A 23584-nucleotide genomic window follows, 5' to 3' on the forward strand; every position below is an offset into this window, starting at 1 on the left:
TGGAAGAAACTCAGCAGCCTCTTTAAAGGCAAATTTAGATAAGGTTTGCTTGACAGAGGTGTTCAGCAGCATGCCATTGATAGCATGTGTTCATGGCAGGAGATTAAGAATTATTCTGGCAAGTTAAGTTAGGCAGGCCCCATTCTCCCAGGCAGACATACCTGTCTCTACTGTCTCTAGTTTTGCTGAAGTAACCATTTCTTAAAAATGTATGAGTCTGAAGGACTGAAATACTACAGTGTGCTCCTCAAGACTCTGGCATTCTTTCACTTATTATTTCAGGAAGATCCCAAATCCTGACGTTGGTGTTTACTTTATAATGGGTCATTAACATGGCAGGATTTTACCAAAGCTTCAGTTACAATCTTAATTTTATATTTTTTTGTCTTCCACTTGGAAATCTTGAATGAGAAAAGCTCCCACAGGTGGCACTTTGAGCCTCAGATTCTTTTATTCAGTTAGCAGCCAAATGCACACTAAACAGACTGCACTACTTTAATTGTACAAATAAAATACCAAGCGACAGGGAACAGCTGTAAAACATGCTGGGCTGTGAGCTACACATTACATTTTGGTTACAACCTTTTAAGCATAAAGACTAACAACTAAATTAGGCCTTAAGCTGCCTATTAATGAAACAAAGAGGAGCAACAATGTGCAATTTAGTTAGGGTTGTACAAAATTGTTAACTGTGATTTATTTTTCTTCTCCCCCACTGAAAGCACTCTATTTAGTGCTCTGTGGCACAAGCCTCCCTCTCTCTGCCATTTCTTCCACATTCACAGACTTTCACCCACACAGCAGTTCTCTCCTACTTCACTGCCACCTACAAGTGCCAGGGTCCTGCTCCCCAAGAACAGCAACACCTCTGGAGTTCCCCCCCCCCTTACCACTGCATGCTGACAACACTACATTACTGCAACATCCAAGAAAAACTCCTTCAGTTACCACTTATCCACCCCAAAAACCCACTTTTGACTCAAGGAATATAAAAGCATAGAAAACTGGCAGCATTATCACCTTGGCCAGACAACAGAATCATCTCTGCTTATGTGTATTAAAAAATAAAAAAACAACAAAGAATCCCTGAGCTCTTCCAACAACTGGCAACAGGAATCAGTGCAGGGCAGATTCCCTGGAAAGCAGCCAAACTGTGATGTTATAAAGAACTTGTCTGTATCAATGGACACACCTGGAAAGAACTAAAGATATTTTTCATTATTAACTTTTACTCTCATCTTGTTTCCACTGTTTTCCTGTGTGTATTTGTTAATTTAAGAGTTTCTCCTCTGGCTTATACACATCTTGTTCTTGTTTTCATGTGTCCTGACTCCTTCACTATGACTTTCTCAACTGAGTCTGAGCTGCATCTCATTGCATTTCTAGCAGAAAAACAGAAGTTACTGTAGGCATCACATAAATCCAAAAAGCACGAGGTTAACTGTCATAGGAAAAAAAAGCAGGAGTGATGCAAGTGCAGAAAACAGATGAGCTATTCAGAAAGACAGTTTCTGAAAAATATACATTGAAATTATTTTTATTTTTGCTGGAATTAAAAAAACATAGGAATATTGACATTGCATTTAAAAACCCCAGGAAGTTAAAGATTATACATTGTTGCATCTCTGAAATCCAACAGTGCAAAGCTGGAAATCACAAAAATGTCTCCATCATGCCTTTTTTAAGGAGATCCCAATATATATATGAACATTTTGAAACAAGGTTTAAAAGAAGCGTCAGACTCTCCAAACTTGAAAGTGCTCTTCATTACATACATCAAAATCTGTCACTCTTCTGGGGGGACACTGTCAAAAAGTCAGACAATTCAACAAAAGTTGTATGAAACACAGAAAAACCTCAGTTCTTAAAGGAAAGAAACCTGATGTATTTAAAGGGAACCACAGAGCCTTAGTTTGAGATTTCTGTTTTCATTTTTGAGAAGTGTTGTGTGTGCTTCTTTGCTCTGCTCAATGCATTAATATTGGCAAGTATTGAGTGTTCTTACCCTAAATGAGTACTGTTGGCATAAGCATTCCTTTCCTGTACTGCAAATAAGGTACATTGACATTAGAGTAACACAGATGTAAACAGAAATAGTCATTTAAATTACCTGAAGCTGGGAAATAGATGTAAAATTATACAGCTGTGATGCAGGTTGCATGATTTGTCTTCACCAGGGTTAAAGCAGTATATACAGAGCTGTTTTAAAATGACACATTTCTTCTCAATGTGTCAGGTAAGAAAAGCTTTCTACAAAAGTCCTTTTGGAAGTCATCATCTTGAACGTTTTGGAGCTGCTAGAGTGAGAGGATTCAACTTGCTACCACTTAGGCTCCAGATAAGTGAAGAGGGAAGTTAAATGCTTAAGAGTAGTTAAGTGTCCATGGTTAGTACTGATGGTTATGGGGATGAGACCTCAAAAAGAAAGGTCTTCCCTGTTCCTGTAGCTTAATGACTCCAATGATAGTCAATAGCTGTGGAATTCACTCTTAAATATCATTATTCCTTTTTACTTAAAGCCAAGTCCTAACAGTATTAAAGACAACAACCCTGGGGGAAAAAAAGAAATCACATTGAGTGTGTATATAAGAACACTATAAAAAAGTGACAAAGTAGTATTTCATTACAAAAGGTTTCTTTTTTTTTTTCTTTTTCTTTTTTTTTTTTTGAGAATTTATTTTTAAACTAAACAGGCTTTCATCCTTATGCCAGAGAATGAGGAAAAAAAATCAAATCTTATATTATGATGTTTAGAAAAAAACCAGGAAAACTATTTTCATATTACAAAACATTTCATTTTACAAAAAACCCCAAAGTTATTACCTGGATGATAAAGACAAAGTGGGGTGTGAAGAGGATAAAATCTCTACTGTGATCACTGCAAGACTCTCTGACCTTAGGGGGACATTAGTACAGGGACTCAATGTGTGTGGAACCAGCCAGAGAGATGCTCTGGATCAGGAGAAAATTCTGCCTTTATTTTGGTGTTTGTTTTTCCAGTATAAACTGCTCTGTAGTGAACGTCCCCACAAGAAGAAGCAGTTACATTCTATGGATTTCCAACACAAATCCCAACACTGTTTCATTTATTTGACTGTATACTCTGTGAGGAAAATTAAAAGTTGTTTTATTTTATATTCTTTATGATGAAAAGTATATAAACAGTTCTTCTAAGTTAACTCATGCTTTGCAAAAAACGGTCTGCTTTAAGACTGATAACTTTAGTGGAAAGAATTAAGATGTTTCAGCAAGTATCAAGTTTCTGTTAAAAAACTGTCCGCAAGACAAAATAAAAAAAAAATTCTTAATTTACAACAAGCAGTGTAAACAGCAAAAACAACAGAAGCCACAAAGTTTCACGCACCAGCCACTGGCAGACAGGTGATTCCAAACACTCATAGAACTTTGTATCTTCCTTTGTTGGTTGGTTGGTATGAATTTTGCTGCAAATAAAGGAGAGAACAATCACAGTCAAAAGTGCAAACAGATAAATGAACTGCAATAAAACCCCACTAACAAGAAATCCACACTGCATGTGAGTTAACAGTTTCCTAGCAATCATCTTCCTCCAGAAAACATCTTTCTGGGGAGGTCAGCAATTTGGAAAAACTGTCAGTATCAACAAAATAAGCAGGACTCCTGGAATTGGCTGCTTAAGAGAAAAAACCAAAACCACTCTCAAATCTCCTGCAGGGTATTCTAGAGAGAGACAGGATTTCTACAGCCAGAGAACTCAAAATATAATGTCTCAAGAGAGTATCTTACTTGAAAAGAGAGTATGTTGAATACAGCTGATTATAAGCTGGGAATGCTGTAACAATATATCAGAAAAAAACCCCCAAAACTCTGAACACATATTAAGTACGAAAACGAGGGGAAGAATTCTCCTTTCCCCTGCTTGATGGTGCTGAAATAAGGGAATTTATTTGTAACTAACTCTTTAGGGGTCACCAGCCAAAAAGCTCTGTTAATGTGGTATCTCCATCTGCTGGCTGGATAGCAGCCCTGGGTCTGGCTGACTAAAAACTCAGAGATTTTCTATGAAACAGTGTTTCTGAGATCTACAGGCTCCAGCCCCTGATATTAATAAAAATGTATGCTGAAGTGTCAACATGATTGATCTCAAGCTCATCAAGCATAAAGTAAGACACTTTCCCTCTGCATTCTGGATATTTCACTCACCAATCTGATGAGCTCCTCTTTTATAAGCCGTGTGATTTCTGCCTTTGCTTTCTGTACTGCCAGTTCATTGGCACCTGAAAATAAAATAAAATAAAAAATTACCACCTTAAACACCTTCTGTGTATGAAACCTACAGAATAAGCATTGCTGGCTGTTTTCAGAAACATTGCAAAACTTGCTGAACATCCTCAGTTATTTGCTGAAGAACACTGGTATTGTATAGACTGCCTCAGCAAGACCACATTCTGTTTTGATACTTAAACCAGTCATAAATTACATAGTTCAGAAATACCTAGGATTAGAGGTTTCTTTGAAAAAAACCCACAACACTTCAACTCAACCATCAGGAGATTTGCAAAGTGTTTTTTTCAGTTGTTGATCTACTATCTTGTACTTTTTATAGCCAAACCCCACACAATTCCATTTTCTTCTTTATTTCACACTGGCACAGACACCTTTGTGCTTTTCCTGATTGTTCTTTTCTCTTCTCTTTCCCTCCCCTCCAAACTGATCCCATACATGTTTGCTATTGTTCTGCCACACATCAGTCTTAGGAGAAGCATCTCTGGGAACCCCATGGATCATTTGACAAAACAAGTGTTTCTTTAGTAATTATACTAATTTGAGAAGTATCTGAAGTGGGTCTGTGAGCATCCAGACATGATCATTATGGAGATTTCATGTCTAGCTAAAAAAGCAGGGTTATATCATAGAATCATAGAATTGGCTGGATTGGAAGGGACCTCAGAGATCATCAAGTCCAACCCTTGACATCTTACAACCTTGACATCTTATCAACCCTTGATATCTTACATTAGAACATTTAGAAAAAGAATACATACTTTCTATAGCCAAATAAATCTTTCGTTCTCCTTCCTTGGGTTCTTTGCCTGGAGGGAAATAAGTTCCTCTGATTGTAATAGCAGCTTCAGAATATTCACTGATTCTCTGCAGCGCTTCTTTGGAGGTAACTTTCCATCTGGCAGTCTGTAAGAAAAAGGATATGGGAGGATCAACAAGGAGAAAGGCATCAGACAAAATGGCAATCCAAAGGTTAGCTGACATTTTAGACAAACAAGAACACCACTCCACTGTGAGGATCAGACACAGCATTCTACTTTCAAAATGCAGACTGAAGAACAGTTACTTGTGCAGCCATCACGAGCAGGCAATGCTTTGCATCTAGCAAACATGTACTTAATGGGTCAGAAGGATCCTTGGCAGAAGTGTAAACTCTAGATTATGGCCTATGAATGAGAAACCTGTTAGGATAAGGATTTCTAAGAGGGAAGGGTAACAAACTAGTTATAAAATAACTTCATCAAAATAAATCAAACTTGGGCAGAACCCAAAGATGAATACAAGGAATTTGTGTCTGGTGGAATATAAAGCCTCCAAATAACTGCTGAGGCAGACAACAGTGGCAAAAATACACAAATCATAAAAAACAGCAAGAAGTTATATCAGTTCTAGTAGAGTGACCTTTGAAATAAAATGCCTGACAGCATCAAAAGATTTGGAGATGAGAGAAGCCAGTGGCAAAGGGTGAAAAGGTATCTGTCTGATAAGGAATGCTTGTTTCTCTGATATTCCCTGGAACATGTCCAAAGCATTGTGTATCTATAAGCTAAGAGGTAATCACAGAAAATGTAGTAATTCAATTAGGTATGATAAGAAGAAGGAACAAAATATTTTATTGGTATAATCATAGCCTAAGCTATGAAGATAGCCTCAGATAAACAGTGACTATTTGCACTTGATTATAGCCAAATGGTTACTTGCCTGTGGAAAATCATTGATCTCCAATTCTTCTTCATATCTCTTAAAGGATTCATTTTGTCCTCCATCCTGTTTCTCTTCCTCCTGCTTCTCTATGGGTACATAATTGAGCTTAGCATTGATCTTTTCAGCCAGCTGCTCTGCAATGGTCTTGGCAGATACAGTAGGAGCTTGAATTGTGCCTCCTCTCAGGATAGCATTTGTAGCTTGCTGCATCACATCCTGTAAAAAAACAGGTCCAGGTTGAGAACAACAGAGCCAAAAGAAGTCCTATAAACCAACAAGGGTTTCATTAAAGCTTTCTATGCAATTTAACTGCCCACATAACAAATACATCCTCTGAACTCCTCTTCCTCTTCCTTCCTTCCTCTCATTAACTCCCCTCACACCTGCATAGTAAAGATCTTAGTGGTCTTTTGTATCTTCAGCTCATAATACCTTTTTGCATTCCAGGCCACATTAACCTAAATCTAAAAGGGTTCTGCATTAGATGCTTCAGCAGAGAAAGATTTTCTGCAACTTTGCTAAACCTGACAAAACCTAATTGTGCAATTTTATCAGTAATTAATTCTTAGCCAGGACAAAGCATCACCAGTTCTGTATTATATCTTATTATCATATTAGCTCAGTTACAAATCCTACAACTTATGACTTAGTCCAGCACTAAAGAGCTAAAGTGCAGCACATGATTAGTGTTTGGAAGCACTAAATAAATGGCAACCACAGAATAAAGAATTGAACAATCTGTATTAAAAAAAAATAAAGAAAACAAGAAACAAATTGCTCTGAAAAGAGCCTGACCTTAAAGTGGAAGGGGACAAATACTTGTGCTTCTGCTCCAAGATTCTTCTGGGCATTGATTCTCAAAGCCAATCTTTTAGCAATTTCCAATTTTTCTGCATTTCCAGCTGATGGTGTTGGAGCATTTGAAGTTCCTGGTGTTCCCATGTCTTTTACTCTTTTCTTGGAATTGAACATGCTTTCAATTTGTTCATCAATCTAAAGAAATAAACAATTATTGCATCACTGCATTTACTGTTACACAATCTTATCAACCTAAAGAAAGAAAATACTAAGGTACATTTAATTTACATGCTTTTGAAGGAATAAATCTTGCATAAATAGTAGAAGCCTGCCTAGAACTGCAACTCAACAAAAGACATGATCTAATATCAGGAAAAGGTCTGAACATCGTGTTTACTTTCAAGAAAAAGAGTCTAACAAACCTTAAGAAAGAAATCTAATAAGGATTTAGAAATAGAAGAGGCTACTATGAACTTCTTTAAAACACTTCCAGTAAAAAAAATGTTTGCAATTGAGATTACAAATGCAAGATTAATATTACAAAGACAATAATTTCTGGGCCATTTACACAAGTGCATATATTAAGTATAAAATACCAGTAAGTCACAAAGACACTTTCAAGTTCATCATGTCCTTCAGACCTACAGGTCTTCTTTACCTGCATAGATATGTGTCTTTTACACTGAAGAGCACATAGATCTGCTCATGGTATGTAGCCAATTAAGTCAGTACTGTGAGACAGAGAATAATAAAAATCCAGGTGTTCTGAGATGTCTTATATTTGACCTAGATGTAGAAATACATTGGACATCCCTAGAACAACTATTTTCAGGTGCTTACATCAACAGCTGTATCTTCATCATCTGAATCTTGCAAGCCAAGAGCTGCTTTTTGTAGTTTCTTTCTTTCATTAGCCAAAGCCTGTTCTGTTTCATCAAATTTAAAACCTTTGCCAGAGAATCCACTGCTTTTTTTAATCAGTTTTCCTTCCTGTAACAAAAAAAAAATTTATTCCCATATTAGAAGTTTAAAACTCCAATTCTGATAGTCATAAAATTACTATAAAATTATACAAATAATTTTGAAGCTTTTTATTTTAAAAAGCAAATCCTAGTGCATTTAGAAAACTCTTCAGATTTAAAAAAAAGTATTTTACAGTGAAGTGGAATAAAAAAGCTATGTTAATTCAGCAGAGCAAACCAAAACACTCCTGGGATTTTCTGTAAGTGTTCATTTGAGATGCTTTTCAAATGCAGTAAGAAAGTAAAGCTCCATTTTTTCATCTGAAAACTCACAAGTCACTCTTCTCAGCATGAGCAAGAGCTCTAGAAATAATAACACAAATTCTGTGAAGGAATTTCAGTATCTTTTGTGTGGGTTCTGTAAATGACATTCAAGATCCCAATCCTGAAAACACTTGCACACTTACCTAAGCATACATATGTGTTCAGTGACATCAGAGAGACTGCACAACTGGACCCACGTGCACACACATTAAACCCAGATCAAAGCCCACTAAAGAAAGAATTACTTACAGCCTTCTGTTGGTCTTTGAAGTTAGCCCAGAGCTTCTCCAAGTCAGCAGGAATTGGATTCCCAGACAATTCCAAAGCCTTAATGATATCACCAGCATAGCGTGCCTGATCCTCAGTAATGAATGTATATGCATAGCCCTGGTCAAAATTAAGTGAAAAGATAATGAATAAAAATGGCTAAAGATGCTTTATCTCTAAATGTATTGAAGTACCCTTGCACAGATGCTGTTGTTCTGGTCAATAAAAGTAACCCTGATATTCAAGCATGAACTTTTCTTAGTGGGACTGCAGAGTGAATAATGTGATTTCCCAGGAAGCTGATACAGAAGTGAATCAACAACAGATGGCAGAAACAGAACTCTTTCAATATTGTCACAGTTCAAGGTTTGGAAAATTAAATCTTATAAATTTAGCAAGGGCACATTTTCAACAGTTAAAACCATTCAAACTTTCAGCCACAAATTGGATTAAAAACCCCACATTCACATGTCAGAAGGACATGGACAATCCAACTTCCAGAGTGCTAAAATTCAGAATGTATTTGACATGTGATCACTCAGAAACCTTAGAGCTCTAAAGGAAAAGCCTCTTTCCAATTATATCAAATACTAGCTATGCCCTTGGGAACACCTTGATCAAGCAATAAATAAGGAAAAAGTAGTAAGGAGTAACCAGAACAGGAACTGATTCCACATACTTTATTGCCAGCTCGTCCAGTTCGACCTGCTCGGTGCACATAATCTTCATAATGGTTGGGACAGCTGTAATTGACCACCAGCATTAATTGTTTTACATCCAAGCCCCTTGCTGCTACAGATGTGGCCACCAAAAGTTTGCAAATTCCATTCTTGAAGTCATTAATTATGCTGTCCCTGTCATACTGGTCAATACCTGCAGGAAAACAAATTAGTTCATCACAAAGCTCTGCTCTGGCCAAAAGAATTTGTATACAGGTCAACACCCTCCAACTTCAAACAACTGGAAGTCTAAGTAAATAAAATTTAAATACATTCTCACTTTCACAGGCCAAATACACCAGCCAGAATAATAAATCTGTTAAGTCTTTTATCTGAAATAACACCCAAATAACTGTTTTTCCACTACAAACAGATGACTTCCCATACCAAAAGCCTCAAAATTTTATTTAATATGATTTTCTATTAAACTTCTATTCACTTAAGACTTCATCTGGAGGCTTTGCCTGTTCTCTACAATAAATATCTCAGAAGAATGAGGAATATTTTTATGTCTTCCGTTGTTGCAGTAAATGAACAGTGGTTTTGTAGTTACTGGTTACTGTACTTTTAAGAGCATTATATATAGAAAGCTTTAAGAGAGTCTGGGATGGACAATATTCTAAAGAGATTTCCTCCTCTTGCTGTAAACTACTTCTGTTATATTACTACTTGATGGCAGAAAAGTGAAACAACAGCTGCTATTACTGTGGAATCTCAAATAAAAATAGCTTATAATACTCAGGTTACTAACTACTTGCTGTTGTAGAGTAGTGAATGCCATTGGGAGAGTCTCATATGATTTTTTTTTATGCAGAGAGAGTTTAAAAATACTGTGGGATGGACAAGATTCCAATGGGATTTCCTCCCCTTGCTACTAACTAAACTACTTCCATTATATTGCTACTTGAGAGGTGTCCATTCTCAGCAACAATCCTGTTGAGAGAGACAAGACTTGGCACCTGATGACATCTCACAGGGAACAGTAAAGAATAATTGTGGAAAACCATAATCTCTATTTCAAATTAAGACACAAATATTGTTGCCAATTAGAAAGCAAAACCTGCTTGGGAAGAAATAACTGGTACTATACAGGAACTAAGTTACTTTCTATAATACTGAGCACCAGTATTCTAGTTTGGAGTAGTTAGTATAAATAACTTCAGATTGCAGATTACCTCCATGAAGAGACAAGCAAGGGTAAGAGGCCCTCATTAAATCTTTCAACAACCCATCAGCGTGTTCTTGTTTATCTACAAATATGATAACTGATCCTTTCTCCTGATAGTGTCCCAGGAGTTCCAGTAATTTCAAAAACTTGTTCTCCTCTTCTATTACAATCTGAAAAAAAAAAAAAAAAAGCCATATGAAAGCCAAGCAGAAACAGTATAAATTGTATGTCAAGTCATTAAATGCATTCAGGGTGCATAAAAAAAATACCAGGAAGAGGAGATGACTTTTTCAGGCTGTTTCCACAAAACTGCTCTTCAGCTTAAAAAAAACCAACCCTCAATGGTGATCACATTGCATTTGCAGATTAGGGTGTTAGTTTACCCTGAGTTCATGTTTAATAAGGTGGCTAAACTTTTATTTTTAGAGATTCCATGGGTATACTGGTTTATGTTCAACACACTGCTGGAAATAATCTTTTGCAAGCAGAGAAGGTAAGCAAGGCAGCTGTGTGATACTCACAACGTGTTGCTCCACATCAGAACAGACCACACTTCTGCCTCCAACCTGCACCTCTATGGGTTTACTCAAGATTCTCCGAGCTAATGCCTCCATAGCTCTGGGAAAGGTAGCAGAGAACATGACAGTCTGACGGTCAGGCCTGACGTTGTCTACAATGCGCATGACCTGGTTCAAGAGAACATCCCCTGTTAATACCCAAGTGCTGTAGCTCAGCCTCACACACACACACATTGCTGTCATCTTCAAAGTGGTCCCTGCAGCACACAGACAACAAAACGTTTCTTCACAGAGTTCCACTTGAGACCTAAGTGCTGGCCTTAAGAGATGGAAAATCTGGCAGATTTGAAAGGAAGTTGAGTGCTGACAACACCCCAGCAGAAATCCCAAGACATGCAGCAGAAACCTGACAGCTCAAGAGAATAAATAAAAGGCATTTTTTCTAGTTTTGGAGGACAATATATCCTGATGATAAGAGAAAGAGTTCTGGATGTCCAAAGCTGCCAGCAAGTAATGTGTCACCAACATTTCCAACACTTTGTTCTTGTCTCCAGGACACTGCCAGGAGATATCGAAGACTTTGTAAGCAGTCTAAGACTCCTAATATGACATCAAGAAACTACAGAGGGCTACAATGTGGCCACAGGTATTTGAAACAAATGCACTAAATACATAAAGAAATATATAAGATATAGCTCTCCTATGGATATAAAATACAGCTTTAAATATCTAAGCTATATAAGATTTTTTTTAAAACTCAGCATGTGAGGATAACAGGAAAATTAGAGACTGGTGAAACTGTTGTCCATATGTAGCCCATCTTTTTCAACACTCACTGGCAGTGTAATAATAAGGTAGCACTGCAAAATCCTTTAAGTGGAAAAAAAAGCCTCTTGTGGCAGTATCACTCATGTCATTAATTACCTGAGGCTCAAAACCCATGTCAAACATTCTGTCTGCTTCATCAAGTACAACATATGTGACTCTACGGAGATTTGTCACCCGACCTGTGAAAGGAGAGGAAAAAACACATGGGAAACAAAATCAAATGGAAATCTGGTTTCCCCTCAGGAATAATATATTTTCTAAAAATTATATATAGTCTCACTATCTTCTAACAAAGACAGTAATTAAGTTTTTTTAAGAATTCACTGACCGTGAATTTTAAACTTCCTCATTTTAACCACATATACATTCTGGGAAATGAGTTAAGTATGCACAAGGCCCTTTATTTTGTCAAACTCTTCTCTTGCATACCATCATAGGGCCAGAAGAACCTGTAAAATTCAGAAAACTGCCCTCGCCAAAACACATCATAAAACTAAGACTGAGATGAAGCAAGGAGCCACATCAGCCATTATCTGACAGCGCCACCTAGAAAAAAACATATTAGAGATTACAGCGCATGTGTGGAAGGCAAAGTCCAGTGCTAACTGTTGCAGCCTCAGAAAACTCCTTTATACAAACAATCTGTAAAGCTTCCTTGGGGCTAGAAATGACTACTTGAGGATAATCATACTAATTCTAGTTAACTGATAATAAAATGCATAAAACAGGGTAAGCGGTCTTGTCAAAACGGGTACCTAAAGGTTAAAACCTACCCAGTAACACTACTGAATTTAAAGATAAAGATCCACCCCAAACTCTGGGACAGCTCGAAACCAAATAAACAAGTGGTCTAGCTGTGAACATTTTGAAAATCTGACAGGATAATTAGCACCCTTCCCAAACAAACAGCTAAGGAATTCCCTCCTTTCAGGAGAAGGATTTAACTCAAGGATTTAAGAATCGTTTTCTCAACGATATCAACATGTGGAAATACTCAGTTCCAAACTGCTGTGGAGTGACTCTGTCAAAAGCTCTCAGAATGGAGCAGATTTTTCACGTTTTCTACAGATATCACTCAGACTCATGCCTATATAACTAAATTTGGTTCTTTCAGCTTCAGCAAATCGTAGCTGAATCCTCAAATTATTTCCTAGAGCTTTAGTGCTGCATTTTCTTACAATACAGGATTCATATTCAGGGAACAAAAGGAGTACTTCTTAAAATCTACATATCTAACATTTTAATACTTTCATCCCCAAATAATAACTTTGTAAAATTACTTGGGAACAGCATTAATGTACCTACCTTTGACGATTTAAGTCTTGGAAGCCCAGTTCTATATGTCTTGAAGGTACTTTTTCCACAGAAGTTAAATAATGTCAACAGTTTAGTAGAGGTTTTGATGTGGAATAATTTTAATAATAATACTTTATCTAATAAGCATGCAATGGTTACACTAGGACAAAACCTCTTAAAGCTGCAGTGGCTCAGTTTAATCAATCTGAATATTTGATTTAAGGTCAGTTCTTTTACTTTTGAGCAGTTAAGGGAGGGCTTCTATGGTTCTTTTAAAACCAACAGATAAAGGCAGAGTCAGAGGCTCTCATGTAAAAGGGGGCAACTGCTGAGCTAAACTAATAATAAAGGAGCAATGGGCAGACAAAATAAGCAACTGTTAAAACCTTTATCTATATGGCTTGAAGTTAAACAATTTGGACCAGCACAGCTTAAGTTTAGCAAGGATAAACATTCTCAGAAACTCTTCAAGAATGGAGTATTTCCTGTCCTCCCCCAAAAACATCAAACCAATATATGATTAAGCCTATTATTAGTGCTATAGATTCTCAATAGCTAAATAGTGCAGCCTGAAGAGATATAAGGAAATTCTGTAAGACCATTTATCAAAATACATGATCTTCTGAATTTGTTAGAATTACACAACAAATAGAAATAATTCTCCATAGGAAAAGGTTTTCTACTCACCATTGTTAGCTGCTAACATGTCAATCATACGCCCAGGTGTGCAAACAATAATTTCAGCACCTCTTTTGAGTTCAGCTATCTGATTTTAAAACACAGTAAACAAACTATTAAGAGTGGGGATTTACTTAGTTGTTTTTTTAAAAAAAAAAACCAAACATGTATCATTTGCAAAAAAGAAAACAATATATCCTGTAATACAGCTGTTCTATCTGTGTGAATTGTTTATGCAAAGATTTTTACTGATTATGTAAAGATTTTAACTTAAAGAAATTTACCAAATTTCTTTTCATTCTTTGGGAAAGTTTGTTTTTCAAAGGAGGAACCTCTGCCTGCTGAAGTAGTAATAATGGGGATATGACTTCTGTACAGCTAAGGGCCTATAAGAAATGTCAGGTTATGACAACTGATACTACATAAACTATTTTCCATCACAGATGGTCTCTCCTGCTGTTTCCATAACAGGGGAGGGAGGAACATGTTGAAATTAATCTTTAAATTACTCTAACATGCAATAAACCAAAGATAACATATTCTGACTTGTGTTATCTTGAGGGGAACTCATAAAAATCTAGCTTATTATTTTGAAATAACTTTCAAACAATCATATCCCACTATAAAATCATTGCCATCCTCAGTGCATACATAAAAAGAAAGAGCCTGAAAGATTAAGGGCCATACTTGAGAATTTTCAAGGAGATCAGCATGTTCAAAGCTTTTCTGTACCTGTTCACTGATTCCTGTTCCTCCATAAACACAGACAACTCGAAGCCCAAGTGTCTTTGAGAACTTCTTACATTCCTTGGTAATCTGCAAAGCCAACTCACGAGTAGGTGTCATAATGACAGCTAAAAAGTAAAGCATTTTCATCACACACTGTTAATAGGAGAGGCATTATTTACACAATAAAAATCAGTATTTTGTAGTGGTGTTTAAAGCAATTCACTTCTATGTACTTTTAAAAATACTATTTCAGGAAAAAGAGGGTTAAGATAGCATGAAGGTGGGGTGGAACTCTGGTCAAAGTTTAAAAATCAAAGGAGTAAGGTCTCCATTCCAGATACAGGGATCTGCAAGTGCTCTTGAAATATTAAACAGCACAGTGATACCAAACAACATCAGACAGCACAGTTATCATTCACTAGATGAAAAAAACCCAAACCACTCATTAATGGACATCAGGAAGGAAGCATTCCTCCCTATAACCAAAAGAAGAACTCAAGTGTATGCTTGAGTTTTTATTTCTTTAAATAGTAATTAGGGGAGTAAAAGCTTTGTACCTATGGGTCCTTCTCCTTCTTCTAATGCTCTCTGATCCATAATGTGTCTGAACATGGGCAGCAGAAAGGCAATAGTTTTTCCACTTCCTGTTTTAGCAATGCCAATCAAGTCCCTTCCATTCATGATTGCTGGGATAGCCTGGGTTTGGATGGGAGTGGGCTTCTCATAGCCATGTCTTCAAGAGAGAGAGAAAAAAAAAAAGTTTTAAGAATAAAATAGGGTTTGGCAAATCACAGCCATGCTGAAAAAAATTCCACATTGATATTTACATACACATGTCAATGCCATGCCAAAAATGCAGCTTAAAAATGACAGAAATGGCAGAAGGAACATTCATACCAACAGTGAGTGACAAACACTCTGATTACCAGGTATGTAACACCACAAACGTGGACACCCTGCATTGTGCAACAAAGATTTTTCTCACAAACATGTGACAGAACACAGGGAGCACAATCAAGCATGAAACAGCTCAAAGTGTTTGCTTACTTTTTGAGAGCAGTGAGAATTTTCATGGAAATACCACACTGGACCCAGGTTTTTATTGGTTTGGGGCAGCCTTTTCCCTTGACTGTAATTCCCTCCAACTCCAGCCTGTACACATTCACCTCTGAAAGAGAATTTGCATTACAACAGTCAAACTTGACATTTCTGTTACCTTGATGAAAATATTCTTGATCTGTCCCTGAACATGAAATACAAATTTCACCCCACAACCAGAACAAGAGCTTTTAGCTTGTTACACACAAATACAGCAGCCAGGTGGAATGGACTCAGGTACATTTTTCAAAGTTTCATATATTATATGAAGTTAAGAGTAATAACAACCCAACTGACTTGGTGTTTTTCTACACCAAATTGCTTCAAATGCTCTTTACACTCCAAAAGAATTTGCTCTTTCTTTGCACATGAAAACTGGTCATTATTTTTATTAGCACCCAAGATCTTCTGGTCATATTTGGCCTTACCTTCTGGAGTCATTTTAGCCAGTTCTGGTACTTCAACATAGAAGTTTTTCCTGAAAGGTTCATACTCTATCTTTCCATGATCCACTGGTTCAAGCAGCTTTCTCTGCTTGGTCTGATAGCCAGTCAGGGCAGTCTGAAGATCAACTTCCTCCTCTTCTGAGGAATACTGTGTAGATTATAATTTGTCATAAATTACTATAAATGGTAATCTGAGAGGCTCTGGTTTTTCAGTTATAGTGGAACTTTACTCAGGAACAAGTTACTCCTTACCATATTAGATCAGACACTGAAAACCCACACTCAATTTTAATAGAGTCCCAGTTCCATCTATTCCTGTCATGTTTCTCCCACACCTTAACTTTCAGTTTATATTTATCTACCTGTACCACCTCTCCCTACTAAAACAATCATTACTTACAGCCAGTGTAACAGAAAATGCTTATAAATTTGGTTTAGGGTGTTGTTTATCATAACACCTGACTTGGTACAGCATTCCATAGCCCTAAGCAGAATTAAATCCCTTTCTACTGTTTCCTAAACTGTAAAATGAAAAATCTACCTCTCATTTTTGCTAAAGGACAATTTATACCCTAGAAGGTGGAAAAATCCCAGGGCTATGCTCATTCTCATGACTCCTAGAAGCAGCATATTGCCTTCTCATAGTAAAAAACCCAAAAGATTCATTTTACCTCCATTGCATCTTGGTCATTCTCCATGAGCTCCCCTTTCTTCTTCTCTGACTCTGCAGCTGCCTTTTTGGTTGTCACCACAGTTACTACCTTGGTAACAGTTGGTCCAGATTTCTAAAAAAAAAACAACAGTTAAGAAGAATTATTGTGCTATCATATAAACAAAAAACCATAGTGTATAAAATATATAAAATATATATATGGTTCTTCTTGGTTTTTTTTTACTTCAGTGAAATTTTAAAAGAATAATGCTTGATAATTGATGAAAGCATCAGGAAATTAAACAAGCATTAAGTACATCAAAGTTACTTCATGCTCTTATTCACTTCTCTCCCTTGTTTCTTAAAAGCCATTCTGCTATTAAAACACAAAGTTATTTTTAAGACAAACCCCATCTTAATAATTGACTTTACCTTTTCACTCCCTCCACCTTTCACACTTTTTATATTGAATTTCTTGACCTCTTCTTTTACTTCTTCCATGTAAGCATCCAAAGGATCTAACTCTTCATCTTCAACCTCATGGCCTTCTTTCTCTCCTTCTGCAGTTTCCTCTTCATCATCTTTTACAACCAAGAAAAACGAGAATAAAACACGAAAAGAGAAAAGTGCTCATGATTACCCAAAAAGTGCAATGATTACCCAAGTAATTCCAGTTCAGTTTAATTACTGTATCAGTTTTCCTCATACAAATCATACCTAAAGTTTATTAATCTCAATTGTATCTTAAACCAGATTTATGCTTTGTAATTTGAGAGTTCACATTCGGAACAGTTATTAAACGCTTTAAAGTTGATGAAGTAAAAGTATCATTAGGAAAAAAGTGATTTAACTATTAACTATAAATTTAAATACCATCATCATCTTCTAAACTCCATTTCTTTCCCTGTTTCATCTCTTCAATTTCTTTTTTCAGCTCTCCTATGTTTTCCATTGCCTTCTTGCGTTGCTCTTCTCTCCATTTCTCCACTCTCTCTTTTCGTTTTCTCATTTCTTCTTCTAGTTTGTTCTGATCAAAATTCTGATTTAAAAAAAAAACAAACAGCAGTGAAAATTAATGGACTTTGTTCTATGCTTCTTCAAACTGTGTAACTGTTGTGTGAGCATGCTGCAGAAAACTGGACATCCACAAACTTACCACAACAGAACTAAATGAGAAATACTAACATCAAATGTAACATTTTCAAGTAGGAAATGCAGTTAACTATTTTATTTTTAAAGAGTGTAACTAGTATATCATTTTTAAGATAAAACCAACATAAATTTTAACTTTATTTACTAGGAAAAAATGTCATAACTCATGCCAGTGAGTCCCAACTCATTTTAGCCTTGTTCTGTAGGTGACTGAAGAATTATCATGCTACCCTCGACTTCCAAAAATCCTTCTAGTACCAAAGCCAGTGACTGTATTATGCCCTTGCAGACAGTGCAGCCAGTATTAACACAAGCAACAACGTGCTGGTTTAGAAGAGTTAGCTAAAACTGATAGTTTGGGAGTTCTTCAACTAGGCACATCTTTTCATGATGCTTCCCTCTGTTCTTTGATTCCTGCCTGGGTCAAAAACATGTTCCAGCTCCTCCACTGAAAACCTAGTACATGAAACTGAGAGATCCTCCACGTTTGTCTGTGGTTTGTGCTCTAAGCAGTTTGAAATCTTGACTTGAGGAGTGGGGATTTTATCCAGCTCTAAGAACAGGTTTTATATTGTAAATGCAGTAATCTATGGGTACCTCAAATCCTGGTTTAAATTCTATGTTTTAAATTTAGAAGTATTAAAAGCTTCTACCTCAGAGGCCACAGTATTTGTGGTAGCATCTTTATCCTTCTCTTCCTCTTTGTCATCTTTTTTCTTCTCTTTGGAAACTTCCACGCCATCTGTCTTCTCTTTAGATCTTGATCTGAAAGGTAAGATCACAGGTTTCTTACAAACATTACAGCTCAACTCAGATCTTTTTCTTTTACAGAAACACTCTCACAACAAACTGCATTAGACACATTCAGCAATGGGATAAAGATCCTCACAGCACATTCACATGACGTTCCCCTTGTTCTACAAACCAAAGCTTTGCACTGTTTTGCCTGATGATTCCCTCCATGCTACCAACAGTTTTACAGTACTTTGTCACTATGATATAAACTGCAATTAGAGAACACAAATACCTGTTTTCTGTTTTCCTGTTCTTGCTTGGGCTGGAGGATCTAGAACGTCTGCCTCTACTTCTGCTTCTGGACCGTCTCCTCTCTCGGCTCCGGGATCGTCTCCTCTCTCTGCTCCTCTCTCTTTCTCTACTTCTTGAGCGTCTGCCACAGAACAAAGTTTTATTTATTTAGACCACAATCACAGTGTAACTTTAGCCTGCCAATGAGGAATGGGTTGTAAAAGGAATCCAAGAATCATCAAGACCACCAAGAGCACAGACCCTATGAGGAGAGGCTGGGGGTGTTCAGGCTGGAGAAGAGGAGGCTCAGGGGAGACCTCATCACTCTCTACAACTCCCTGAAAGGAGGTTGGAGCCAGGGGGAGGTTGGGCTCTTTTCCCAGGCAACTCTCAGCAAGACAAGAGGGCAGGGTCTCAAGTTGTGCCAGGGGAGGTTTAGGTTGGAGATTAGAAAGAATTTCTTTAGGGAGAGAATGATCAGGCATTGGAATGGGCTGCCCAGGGAAGTAGTGGATTCTCCGTGTCTGGAGATATTTAAACAGAGCCTGGATGTGGCACTGAGTGCCATGGTCTAGCAACCGCAACGGTGGTTCAAGGGTTGGACTTGATGATCTCTGAGGTCCCTTCCAACCCAGCCAATTCTATGATTCTATGAAGAGCTTACAAACTCCAGCACCAGCAGCTAGAGACCACTTCATGCGCAAAACACCACGCATGGTAAAATCTACCACGAGCAACATCGAGTGGTGGGGGTTGGACTCAACCATCTCTTGAGGTCCCTCCCAACCCCTAACACCCTGTGAGCATCAAAGTCACTAATTACAGGTGAACACCACCACCCAAGCAGAAACTCCTACCTCTGGCGCTTTCTGTCGCGGGATCGAGACCTCCTCTTGTCCCTGCTGCGTGACCTCTCCCGCCGGCGGTCTCGGTCTCTGCTCCTGGAGCGTCTGTCCTCACGTTTGCCCCGTTTGTCCGAGGGAGAACGGCTCCGAGAGCGGCTGCCAGAGCGCCCACGCGACGCCGAGCGCTTCCGGTAGTGCCTGCCCAGAAACACCCAGGGAAACGTCAGCATGAGAACCCTCTGGAGCTGGAGGCTATGGAGATGGGAATGTCTGAACACCTGCAAGCATCTGCCAGGCTGCAGGATGGACGGGTGCTCCTGAGGATGCTGAGCTTAGGGGGGTTACTCGGCCTTGAGAGCACCATGAGAACACCAGAACCACAAGAACAATTTGCTTTTCAGGAATTCCCATTACCACAGAATCACAGAGTGGCCTTGAACTCCAACCTTCCACCAGACCAGGCTGGTCAAGGTCTCATCCAACCTGGCCTTCAACACCTCCAGGGATGGGGCAGCCACAGCTTCCCTGGACAACCTGTGCCAATGCCTCACCACCCTTCTACTGAAGAACTTCTTCCCCATATCTAGTCTATATACGTAGTGAAAGACTCTTGGAAGCTATCCCAAAATGTACTGAACACGTCTAAAAAGCAACAAAGATCTTTTACAATATATAATCTTTTATCTAGGTAAATTATAGCTCTCCTGCATGGAAAAGCTCACTCAAAAGTGCAATTAAAGAAACCCAAACCCCTGAGCATGTGTGACAACAGCAACAGTCGCTGCCTTTCTGATGCTGACATCAAAAGAAATTCTGTAACACCCCCAAAACCCCAACAGAAGCTTTACAAAGTCAGCAAGGCTGCAGTGGTGCATGATGGAGATGGGAGTTTCTTTTTTTTCCCTTTATTAATGCCTTCTTCTCCCAGCCACTCAGTGGGAGGGAGTAGGACTACGAATTCTCCAGCATACAAATGACAGAGGTATCATAACTGTGACCATCTTCTCTTCCTCCAATCCCTGATTTTCAGTCACCACACCATGATAATTCCCTTGTTCACCTTCCTGTAGCTCTGGACTCACAGAGCCTTTCCTCTGACAAGCCTAGCAGCCAGGTTTGGGAAGCAGGAAGAAGCAGAGAAGGCACTAAGACATCAAGCCTCCCTCCTCCTCCTTCCTTCCCTTCCCTCACTGCCACCCAGGGTTGTGTTACAACAGCCTCAGCACTAAAAATAATGCAGTTCATTTGGGCAATATGGTGTATTCTGGTACCAAGTACATTTGGAATCTGTACAGTATCAGCATGACAGATCCATGTACTGCCTGTGTCAGCTGTAACTGGACACACAGAACCACTTCTTCCCCTTTAAAATTTTTCTAGGCATTAAAATAGGAAATTAAAACAAGTTCAAACCAACTTTTTACACGATTTTGAGACCAAATAAAAAAGAACTGTCATAATCAGTAGAAAAGATGAACTGTGACAAGCAAAGGAGTCCCCTTAGCTTGAGTGTTGGCAGCTTGTAACTCAGTTCCTGGGAGATTCTGCAGCCCGAGCCCTTAACGGTGTCCTGCTGGCAACACCTGCTGCCCGAGCTGGTTTGAAACTCATTTAGACAAAGCACAGGAGCACTCAGCTCTTCCCTGAATCACTAATTTGAAACCCAGCCAGCTGTTAACATTTCAACTCGTCTGCCTCTCTCAGTGTAAATCCCAGTTACAGAGCTGGGAAGCTGCTCGGGTGCAGGGACAGCAGCACATGGGGACTGTAGTGTCACCGTTTTGGTGTTAAAGTCAGGTGGTTAGGTTAAACTGGGAGGTAAAGAACATGCCGTAACAACACTTGTAAATTACGGCGTGGGTTTAAAGCCCGATAGGTGTGAGCAGCTCCGAACCACCGGGCAGCACAGGCTTGACCCGAAAACACCCAACGTACAGGATTACACGACTGCTGAGCTGGCTCCAACACCACATCAGGTGTTTATACACGCTACGAGAGGACAAAAGTGAGATGATCCTGCATAACATTAAAAAGAACAAGCAACAAACATCTAATCCAGGAGAAACAAATATTTAACACCCACCCGGCTAATTATGCTATTGCTGTTATCTTAAAAGCAGACCACAAAGGCCGGGCAGACCCCAGCGCTTGGGACCCAACACCCCGCACGGCCAAGGGGGATCTGTACCCCGGCAACCCCCGCACAGAGGCCGGAACGCGGCCAAGACCCACGCCGGTCCCTTAGCACGGCGGAGGACGGGGCGGGGGTTGGAGGAGGACGGCATCTCCCGGGGCACAGAGGAGCCTCCTCGCAGCTCCTTGTCCCTAAAGCCCGCCCAGCGCCCCGCAGCCCTTCCCGCACAGCCGGGCCTGGCCCCGGGGCCTGCCGTGCCGGCCCAACGCTGCCCTTTGTTCCCCGATACGTAGCCGCCCGCGCCGGGCTGCACCCCAGGAGGGAGCCGTGAGTCCCGGCGCAGGTCCGGCCGGCCGTGTGGGTGACCCCGCTGCCCTCACCTCGACTCCCGGCCCATGGCGGCGGCAGCGCGGCCCCTGCGTTAGACGGTGGCGGCGGCCATTCCGCGCCCTAGCGCCCGGGTCAACGAGAGGGGAGGCGGGAAGGGGCCGCCCCCAGCTTCCGGTCTGCCCTCCGCCGGCAGCGCCCCCTGGCGTCCCGAGGGCGCAGCGCAGCAAAACCCGCAGCGCTCCGAAAAGGGGCAGAAACGGGGAAAGAGCCCCAAAACCGGGCAGGAACGGGGAGAGAGCCCCCAAAACGGGCAGGAACGGGCAGCTGCCCGCCTCCCGCTGATCGCAACTGCCCGGACAAAGACCTCTGCCCTATCCTTGCTGCCCAGCTGTGTCAGGATGCCCAGTGGAAGGGGTCCAGCCTGCATCACCCCCCCTGCCCCAAGCCAGGACAAAGCACCAAGGAAGGGGTAACCAAGAGACTTTTAATAGAAAAACAATCCGTTTGGAAATAAACCAGGAAACAATTATGTACACGAACAGAAAAGTTAAAAAGTAAAAGGGATTCATTTCTTAACCACTGGTGAAGCAGCACCATGCCCCTTCACCCAAGGGCAGGGAGGGTCCCTCCAGCCCCCCCTGACACCACTGGACAAAAACTGAGTGATTTTAGGGCTGAGAAGTTCCAGCTTGCATCTTGCAGCAAGATTTCTTTCACTGCGTGATAAGAAAACCCATTTCATCTTGCCTTGCCTCTCATGACACGGTTGAGTGAGCATCCAGCAGGCAGATCAGCTCTTTCCTTGGTATTTAGGATTAAAGTTTGTACACTGATGATTAAAAATTCATTGCTTTTTGCAGCTGCTAGTACACAGGTTTTTTGCAATTTATTTATGTTACATTAGGGCATATAAATAAGAGTCAGAACAAGTGTCACTTTTGAGCAAACTGATTATTTACATATCTCAACCTTAATTTAAATGACAGCTCTATCAATTCACTAAAATTCCTGTCTAATATAAACAAGTTTAAAGCTTCTGAATAAATATTCGTGCTCATAGACCTAGGTCAGACTCTTTTGCAGCCCAGCCCTGCACATCTGCAACATGATACTCACTAGAAAATAATCAGTAAAACAAAATAAGATACAAATCAAACCAAGAGCATCTTGTTCACATGCCACAAACCAACATCTCTCTAACTTACAGCCAGAAATGCTGTGATAAAAATATGGCAGGAAGCTTTAACAGGAAAGATCAAGCAGAAAGCAGGGCTGTTTAATTTCAAGAGGCATGATTAAACACTTCTGCACCCTAAAAAATGTCCACAGACAAACAGACATAAATAGGGAGTTTCTCTATGCTAAAAAAAGGCATTGGCCTAAATTACCTGAAAGTCCAGATTCTAAAGAAAGAACTACAAGTGAAAATACCAAATTTTCACAGATAATCAGAGTTTCAGCTCTTAGGAATGACACTTCCTTCCTCTCCCTGTGGTAGTGTTAGGCAGCAGGAGCAGAACTCTGCAGGGAAAACCTGTTTACATGCAAATGCCTGGTAACAAACAGAAACTCCAGAAATTACTGGCCTATTAGAAGTTGATTTATGCAAAAAAATAAAAATAGTTCCTCTTCAAGTCTCACAGACTC

At 39.5% G+C, this 23584-nt stretch overlaps 1 protein-coding gene across 3 annotated transcripts; it reads right to left on the reverse strand.

Annotated features, from left to right (window-relative positions):
* Nucleotides 1-1527: 1527 nt before the first annotated feature.
* Nucleotides 1528-22078, reverse strand: DDX46 (DEAD-box helicase 46). 3 transcript variants are annotated; one of them, XM_030458949.1, is made up of 24 exons: nucleotides 21988-22078; nucleotides 19486-19671; nucleotides 18630-18770; nucleotides 18256-18367; nucleotides 17324-17489; nucleotides 16883-17031; nucleotides 16470-16583; nucleotides 15781-15946; nucleotides 15302-15422; nucleotides 14812-14987; nucleotides 14258-14379; nucleotides 13535-13613; nucleotides 11648-11730; nucleotides 10727-10891; nucleotides 10213-10375; nucleotides 8998-9191; nucleotides 8301-8438; nucleotides 7606-7755; nucleotides 6763-6960; nucleotides 5965-6183; nucleotides 5025-5169; nucleotides 4183-4256; nucleotides 3365-3443; nucleotides 1528-1805 (listed from the first exon to the last, which is right to left on the reverse strand). In XM_030458949.1, the coding sequence occupies exons 1-23, from the start codon at nucleotides 22002-22004 to the stop codon at nucleotides 3396-3398; spliced, it is 3126 nt and encodes a 1041-aa protein (XP_030314809.1). In that variant the 5' UTR covers nucleotides 22005-22078; the 3' UTR covers nucleotides 1528-1805; nucleotides 3365-3395. The 3 variants fall into 3 exon arrangements, with proteins under 3 accessions (XP_030314809.1, XP_030314808.1, XP_030314807.1); XM_030458948.1 differs by having other exon boundaries at nucleotides 1528-2550; XM_030458947.1 differs by lacking the exon at nucleotides 1528-1805 and having other exon boundaries at nucleotides 3011-3443.
* Between the last annotated feature and the right edge of the window lie 1506 nt (nucleotides 22079-23584).

The sequence above is a fragment of the Calypte anna genome, chromosome 13 (genome assembly GCF_003957555.1).
Source record: "Calypte anna isolate BGI_N300 chromosome 13, bCalAnn1_v1.p, whole genome shotgun sequence".
NCBI classification, from domain to species: Eukaryota; Metazoa; Chordata; class Aves; order Apodiformes; family Trochilidae; genus Calypte; species Calypte anna.